The sequence below is a fragment of the Ctenopharyngodon idella genome, chromosome 15 (genome assembly GCF_019924925.1).
Source record: "Ctenopharyngodon idella isolate HZGC_01 chromosome 15, HZGC01, whole genome shotgun sequence".
Taxonomy (NCBI): Eukaryota; Metazoa; Chordata; class Actinopteri; order Cypriniformes; family Xenocyprididae; genus Ctenopharyngodon; species Ctenopharyngodon idella.
In genome coordinates this window covers 11,287,609-11,296,707 of record NC_067234.1, presented here as the reverse complement: position 1 = coordinate 11,296,707, position 9,099 = coordinate 11,287,609, and the positions used below count along the sequence as shown (strand labels likewise).

General features: G+C 39.0%; 1 protein-coding gene across 1 annotated transcript; it reads right to left on the bottom strand.

Annotated features, from left to right (window-relative positions):
- Nucleotides 1-5,036: 5,036 nt before the first annotated feature.
- On the bottom strand, nt 5,037-5,996 carry LOC127495524 (olfactory receptor 52K2-like). The gene has a single exon (XM_051862440.1). The coding sequence runs from the start codon at nt 5,988-5,990 to the stop codon at nt 5,037-5,039; it is 954 nt and encodes a 317-aa protein (XP_051718400.1). The 5' UTR covers nt 5,991-5,996.
- Nucleotides 5,997-9,099: the final 3,103 nt, after the last annotated feature.

The following is a 9,099-nucleotide window of genomic DNA, read 5'->3' as shown; positions in this document are numbered from 1 at the left end:
CTATTTTATATCCTCTGTTTTCTTGTCTTCATTTTAAACCCAACGTACAAGTATTTTAAACAATTCTCCTTTTAATTGTGTTTCCTCTGCCAGTAAGGCTGAGTGTTATGGATTAGGATTAAGAAGGGGTAGCAGAGTTGCAAATTAAACATGTATGAAGCAGTCAGTCAACAGAGATAACTATAGCTGTCACAGTAATGTTTAGTTTGTTTTAGTTTCCATGGACATTCAGTTTGTTTTCATTAAGCTGGGCATACATTGTGCGATTTTCGTCCGATTTTGAGCCGAATTCTGACTTGTGCGACTTTTTTTTTTTTTTTTTTTTTTGAGTCGGGTCGATTCTCATCTTTGTCGTGCGTTGTTTGTCGTGCTGTGTTCATGCAGTGTACAGGGGGAACCAAGAGGCGATAAATCTCTCCTGACTGGCAATTGAATGGTCGGATGAATTTCTGGCATGTCAGAAATTTTGGTCGCCCCTCGTGAGTATATCGCACAGTTGAAGCAGAGCTACGAACCGATTGCCCTAAACTCTGTGTTTTTTCCCTCACTGCGCCTGCATGAAAATAGAAATTGAACCATTTCATTAATACAGCAAGAAAAGAGGAAAAAAAAAAAAAAATGAAAGAGCGAGATCTTTAAGTTCTGCAGCTATCAGACTAGCTGAAATTTAGCAAACTGTTGCTTACCTCCAGTTCGTTTTGCATAATGGATAAACCATAGGCTATTACCCACGTCTTCCAAGCCACCTGTGTGTAGGCCTACATATATAGGCTATACCAAAGCCACTGGAAGGCAAGCCTGCAACCTTTAGCCAAAAAAGTGTAATGGCTAATGCTAACGCTCCGGCTCTGGTGGTACGCATAGGCGGTACACAGGGAAGGAGTTTTGAATGGCGGGCACTGATGTCACTGCCATTACACAATAGGCTGAGAGGTGCCGCACGTGATTAAGTTAGCTGTTACGCTTTCTCCAGTGGTAAGAGATACAGACCCTCTCATCTCCCTATAATATACAATCTCTGGCTATATGGCGTCCCTTGTATTAATTTATTTGATCATTAATTTACTTGTTTCATTTTTCACTTTCTATTTACTCATTTAGGCTATTTAATATTTACTTAATTTTATTATCATGGGAAATGTGAACCGTTGTCCATCATTTGGCAATTGGTGATAAAGAAAAATGTCACATCGCAATTTTGGAATTTTTTCCATTTTAAACCATTCAGTGGATATCACACAAGCAATGTGCAAACTTTGCGCGGGAGTTATGCCGATGAAGAAGTCTCTACAGAAAATAAAAGTAAAACTGACGAGCTATCGGTGCATATTCTCTCAGAGACAACGAGAGATAAATCCTACTTCAGCATGCTGATAACGGCTGTGTCTTCATTTATTTTCTTAATATTTCTCTTGTGGCCCATATACTGTACGTAGTGAAAAAACATGAGAAGTATTTCATGTTAAACAAGTTGTTTTTGAAATGAAGCTGCTTTTCATTGACTGATTGCAGTGGTCGGACATATTATAGACTTAATAATTTTAATTATAGGCCTATAATTCATTGTATAAATGTCTTTAAATCATTTTCAATGAGGAATAAGCTAATCTATCAAATCTTTTGTTTTATAGTCTTTGCAGCACGTCAGTTGTGCAGTGATGCGCTATGAAATTAGTCTATTGTGGGCCAAATGAATTTTAATATCAATTTAATAATAAACGTAGGCCTACCCTAATAATAATTTAATATATAAATTGGAAATGTTAAATTCTCTTGATATCCAGCTAATGCTTTTAATGATATCTCTGGAAACATATGGTCAAGTCGGTGCAACCCAGTAGGCTACTGGGGTTTATCGTGCATATTTCAAATGCATAGTGTGAGCAGTCAAGTCACAACTCGACTATCGGACCACATAGTGTGAGCACATAAATCGTGCACTTTGGCTTTACATCACACGTGATCTACTCGTACAGTGTGAGTTGGTAACCTTGCTGAAATCGCACAGAAATCGCACAGTGTATGCCCGCCTTTAGTCACATGTCTTCCTTTGTTCAGTTTTCCCGCCACTCTTTAGTTGTCATGGTAACAGTAATGATTATTTTTCGGTTCAGCTGTGTATCATTAATTACCCTCGTTTTCCTTTGTATATAAGTTGCTGTGTTCTAGTTCTCTCGGTCGGTTCTCGTTAATGCACAAGTTTAGTTCTTATAATAAAGCCTGTTTATTCCTATTTCATCTTCATCATATTCCTGTTTAACCATGCTTTGCCACAGTGTGACAATAGCTAGTTATGGATTAAATGTTGATTTGTATTTATTGGTAAACTTTAGATATCCAGTAAATTAAAAGAAAAAAAATTCACAAACTCACATCACGTGGCCATGACATAAGGATGTCGTTACCTCAACAAAATGATCTCATGGCAACATTTTATCACATATCCACAGATCAATATCTCGTGACCACAACTGAATGTCTTGTGACCATGACATAACCCGTTCCCATAAGTTAATATGCCATGGCCACGATAAAAAAAAAAAAAGTGAACCAAACATGTCTCCTCCTGGTCACCATATATTTGGCTTTAGGCACATCCCTATACAATACATACGAATACTCATGGAATCATGTTGGGAACACCATACTAAAATAGTGTATTGTCTTTGTTTTGTGCAATGTTAAGCAATAGTAGTAACATGTAGTTTGTCTAATGATCTACTAAATTAGTCAGAGACTAATTTGTGAAATTTGTGAGAAGGTTTGTGAAATTTGTCTGTTTACTGACTGGTTGTTTGAATAACAATGGCCCTCATTTATCAAACGAACGTAGAAACCAGCGTACATTTGAACAGAAAAATCCGCTTACGACAGTGCTCACGTGTGATTCATTAAACTTTCGTATGCAGCCAATTCCGTCGCACGAATGAACGGGTGTTTATATATGTGGCGGCTGAAAACGATCGTCATTTGAATATCACGCCCCTATAAATTCATTAATTAGTAGTCCTGCCCCCAAACTTTATGACATGGAGAAACGAAACCAGGCCAAGAAAAGGAATTTTTCCGATCTGGAGATTGAAATGCTAATGACACAAGTTCAAAATCACAGCCTTGTACTATTCAGGAGTTTAAAGAGTGGCATCGAAGGAGGTCAGAAGAACGCAATTTGGAAAAAAAATCACTGATGTGGTCAACAGTGTGGCATAGAGAGCCGAACACCAGCTGAGGTTTGAAAATTTTAATTGGTTCTCAAAAAAAGTAATGACCCATAACATTGTATCATTGCATTAAACAGTAAATACAACAATTGTTTATAGTACGTCCAAAAATTATTACATTTAGGTCAAGAAGAAATGATCAGACTTGAAGCTCGCAACCAAAAGGCGTGTTGCAGTCCTGAAACGCAGCATCACAGAGACTGGAGGAGGCCAGCCAGACACCAGCCTTGTTCTGACGCCGATCGAAGAGCGCGTAGCTGCGCTTATCGAAATTGTGCCATTTTTGAGATTTGAAATGAGTCAAATTTTCTTGTTATATAGGTGATGGAATGAAAACCTAACCAATCACACTGCAAATACGTTAGTCCATTGCTTTCAATTGTTTAATTATATTTGCTTTTAATCAATGAGAAAAACAAATTAATTTAGGGATAGGTTATGACACTTTCCCTTACAAAAAATAAGCATGGTTTTACTACAATAAAACCATGGTTCATTTTCGTAAGCGTTGTAATATTTGTAAGACATTTGTAAATTATGTGGCTTCATATTCATATGATTCCAGTTAAAAATGCTGTCATAATAACAATTCTCCGCAACAATTCATCTGCTGTGCCGGTTCAAAAACTTGCGTACATGAGCTGAGGCTCATGCTCATATTGATAAATGCCAAATTTTGCTTGGAAATGAGCATACGCACAGTTTTCTGGCGTACGATCGTTTGATAAATGAGGGTCAATGTCTAGTAAAAGATATATATTTTGAACATAGTTTAGTTGTAATAAATACTATGTTTATTTGGAAGCAACACCAAAAAATATGTATATTTTATATATATTTTTATATATAAATATATAATTATATTTAAAGGCAATGGATGCTTCTTCAAAAGTACTAGAAGCTTTGTCATGGATCACAAAGGAACCAGAATCTTTTTTTCCCCCAATTCCTATCCGTACTTCTGTAAAAATATACAGTGGAAAGAATAAGTTAGATTTCTACATAGATTACTCATAAAATGTTGTCTGATCTTAATTTAACACACAATTATAAACAAACACAATTTAATAACACTTGCGTTTGCTTACTTTTATAATAACGCAATAATCATTTTCATATTTTTATTGAATAATCATTCCCAGTGCAGGATGGAGACAGTGAACGTCTGAATTTACCAACTATATCCGTTCTTAAGTTGATTTACTTGTGTGCTTGGGGATTTACTTGTGTCTTGTTGCATCACCCAACCTCTCTGAAGCTTCATGTCATGAAATGAAGTGCTCAGAGTCTCCTTCTCCTGTCTTGATACACTTTTGAATCCATTGTCCCTTCAATCACAGCAAAGTGTCCACATCCTAAGGCAGCTAAGCAAGCACTAAATCACGGTGTTCCTTCTACCATGCTTCACAATTGGAAAGATGATTTGGTATTGATGAACAGTGCTATTGTTAAAGTCTTAACTGTCCACAGAGAGAAGAGTCAGAACACAGAAGTTCAGTTAATTTTCCTGCCCTGTTAATGATCACTTAATGTCTTGAATAACATTATGAAAACTGTTTGTGTGTAGTTGAGTCAGATTGCGTTTGTCTATAATTGTGACTTGGATGAAAAACAGAAAATGTTTTTTGTAAGAGTATGGCCTTTTTGCCACTTGTTGCTAAAGTTCCCACTTTTAAAAGGTTTTACAAATTGACAGTACATTGATAATAGTTTAGGTTAACAAAGCCTAAATGGATATGCTTTACATATATGCTTTACGTATATTACAATAGCTTATTTTCACTTTGTAATATCCATTCATTTTTTAATAGCCATTCACTTATTTAAAAAAGGCAAAACCTTTCCATTCTTTATAAACTTGTGAAATGTTTGCCTTATTTCCTTTGTTCTCCATCCATAGATTATTGGGTTAAAACAACTTGGAAACAGAATGTATATTATGCTCATAAATATACGGTTGCTAGAAGAAACATTATTTCTTATTCTGTATGACAAAAATGCAATCAAGGCAGAAGTCAAACTAAGTGTCATAACAATGATATGAGTAATGCAGGTATTAATGGCCTTTAAATGAGCCTTACCAGATCTAAACACAGAGGAGAAAATCACAACATAGGAAACAGTAATGAGAATAAAGTCTGCAGTTGGGATAAGAAAAGCAGAGAGAAGTCCTACAATATTATTAACAGATGTATCTCCACATGCTAACTGAACCAATGCCATGTGCTCACATAAACAGTGATCAATAGTATTTCTACAAAATGACAGTTTTCCTGCTAGAGAGACCATGATGACCATCAGGAATCCATTTCTGATTAAGGGAAGAAAAACAAATTTTAAAAAATTAGCAATTTCCATGTATTTATGATAATAAAGAGGTTTGCAAATTGCAAAGTAGCGATCCAGTGCCATCCACAAAAGCAAAGTTGACTGAAATGCTCCAACAAAATGAATGCCAAACATTTGTATCAAACAACCAGTCAGAGATATCTCAGTCCAATTAAATAAAAAGCTAAGAAGCATGTTAGGTACAAAAAATACTGGCAAGATCAAGTCTAACACTGCCATGACACCTATTAGTACATACATAGGAGAATGCAGAGACTTTTGAGATTTGATTAAATATATGATAATAGAATTTGCTGTGATAGACAATAAAAACATCAGAAAGAAAGGGATAAATAAAAAAGGCCTCCATTCTCCCAGGCTGTAGAAACCAATCAATTTGAAGTCTGTGAAAGAAATATTTTCTGCAGAAAGATCCTTCATGCTGAATAAAACTCTTTCATACACAGTATTCTACAAATGAGTTTGCTAAAACTGAGGTAACAAATATAACACTGTGGAGTGAAGCAAAACCATTGTTAATGCCACTGCTAATGCCAAGAAAATGCCTTGTCTTATACGTTAGAGAGAAATAAAAGCTTGACGCATATCATGGGCTCTAAATATACTGTCTTATGCTCCCTTGAGTCTGTGAGCTACTCCCGTAGAGGAATGGAGCTCATTTCATTTTACTAAAATTGACACACATTAAAGTGACATATTTAAGGTGACAATTAAGTACAAATTTTACTGCAATTATGGATGGGTGCGCTACAAATAATGCGAAGTTCAGGCAGTAGCCTAACGGGGGGAATTATGATAATGTGACTTATTCATATTTCTTTATATGTATTTTTATTATTATTATTATTATTACACATTTTATTACATAAACAGAAACACTGTACATCAGTTAAAAATAAGTGGTGCATGTAACTGTGGAACACTGTACATTAACATTACATTGAAGGTTGAAATAGCCTGTGTGCCCTTCTGTACCTCCGCTGCGCAATTGTGCTGATTTAATGTGCTGAGTATCGTCATTTTTCCCACTGTGACCTTTGTGTCTTTAGGAATTCCAAAATGGCCCTTAGAGGGGGTTGGAAATGGAAAGCAAATGTCTTTGTTCATTTTAAAATATCTTTGGATATTTTCAATCGTACACAGCCTAGTTGAACACCACTTAGCAGGGGCATCAACAACTGTTGTAATAGTCATATGACCTATTTGACACCACCCACAACATCAGTTCACGTTGTAGATATAATCCTCTTGCAAGGCCACATCGTGATGCGAGCAAGGAGACATTCAAATCACAGAACTGACCAGAGTGCCCAGCACGAGATGATCATGCAGAAAGGCGAGAGGTGATCAGCCTCCTTGTGCCACTAGAAATTGCATTATGTGCACAGTGCATTATGAGTGAATATGAAGGTGTCAAGCCATTATAGCTGTATACTTAAAAAAAGGGAGGGCATACAGTCGCCTACCAAGTATTCTTGCAAGGCCACTGACGGGGCTGTCTGACCATAAAGAGAGACATTTCAGGCACACTGATATAATCCAGCTGCACAGCGAAACGTTCCTGACACACAGGCCATTACTGCTCCTGACACCCACAACGAGCAGGGGACTTGAGAACAGACATAAGAGAGATGATAGTCTCGCTATCTTCATCATGTTAGTGAGAGCATAGCAAAACACTCAGCTTAAGCCGCAGCCATCAGCCTGAGAGCTTCCTGAGAACACCTAAAGGTAGAAACATCTTGGCTCGAAATGAGCGGAGGTAAGTTACAAACTGTGAGCGCCCCTGTGAAATGCGAGCTCACATCACAACAAACCCCAGTTCTACTCTCTGGTTTTTAGGATGAGAAGCAGAAGATGAGATGGATTAATACACTCTCTGAATGGACTATGATGAGTCGATCATCCGGATTCATTCAGAACGCACGCTCCACCTCGCTTCGGCCAGGTACCAGACCTTGTTGAAACACCAGACATCAAGCTGGCAGAGGGCCAAGATGATGTCATGAACACCGTTCAGCTACACACAGTCGAGCAATGCTGGATTAATGAAATGCAGAGCGTGGAATAATAAGCAACAAGCGTATTGGTGCATACATATTAAACCAGCTCTTACGATAGCTACAGCTGTAGCACTTCAGAAATAAGAGAACACAGAAGGCTGTGTCGTGAATGCATCAGTTTGCATATGCAGTAGATCAGTGGTTCCCAACCACGTTCCTGGAGGCCCCCCAACACTGCATATTTTGTATCTCTCCTTTCTCTGACACACCCATTTCAGGTCTTGGAGTCTCTACTAATGAGCTGATGATCTGAATCAGGTGTGTTTGATTAAGGAGACATGGAAAACATGCAGTGTTGGGGGGGGCTCCCGGAATGTGGTTGGGAACCCCTGCAGTAGATAATAGTGCAAGCAGTGGCGCTGCACATCAGTCTATACGACCTAGTTGAGACATGTGCCAGAGAGGGGCGTGGCCACAAAGCCTTTCAGACATCCAATGGCTGCTCAGCCGTCTTCCCCTCCACAGACAGCCATGCGGTGCGAAAAGGGAATTTCCAGATTGTAAAACCTGTCTACAGCTGTCACGCCACACAACGCAACAGTCATTGCTCAAAGGCAACTAGTTCTGATTACAAAAGGGGGTGTTATGGCCATGATCGTTTTCTGGATTCATAGCTGGCTCAGGCCCTATGCAAGGGGCTGAGGCGTGGCTAGATAAGTCGCATAGAGCGAGTGCAGAGAGACTTGGCATTGGACAGCGCTATAGCCTTTTCTAGTGCATCGTGAGGGCTATAGCCGGCATCAGCGCCAGAGTGTACAGTGAACAGTGTAAGCGACACTACACTCCTCATGAATAACAGCGGCCAGCCCGTGTTGAACATAGAAGGCAAAGAATAGCGCAGCACCAGCGTAAGTAGCGGTAGAGTACGCAACACACTTCCTCACAAAGCAGCAGCACAGCCAGTGCTTATCATAGAAGCGATGAATGGCACCGCCGTTTCTCTGGGAGACGAGGTTACAACAGAGACGTTCCCTTTCTGGAGCGGTCACTTCAATATTGTGACAGTGATGCTGCGGGAACAGAATTAAATCCTTATTGATTTAGATACTGCACGTCCTTTAGTACAGCCACCATAGCATATCCTCATAAAGCCCTGACAGGGCAAACAGCATTCAGAGCGTCAGCGTCATGTGAGGTTGGCGGCTCGGAAGACAAAGCGGGTGGGGAAATGACCTGACCTTAAGGAAGTAGAAAGTGACTAAAGCACATAGCCCGGTCTTAGCCGGAGTGCCAAGCATCTGCTCTTCTGTACATGACTGAACACTGCACTGAGACATGGGGCTGCTTAGAACGTGTGAGGTGAGCACAGGGAATTTTGTCTTCTGTACAGGAGGCTATGTCGTGTAGGTGCTGGGCATTTTGTCTGCTGTACATGACAAACCACTGCACTGACACAAGAGGCTATATCGTGACAGTGTCAGGGAATTTTGTCATCCGTACACGACAGACCTCTGCACTGATATATG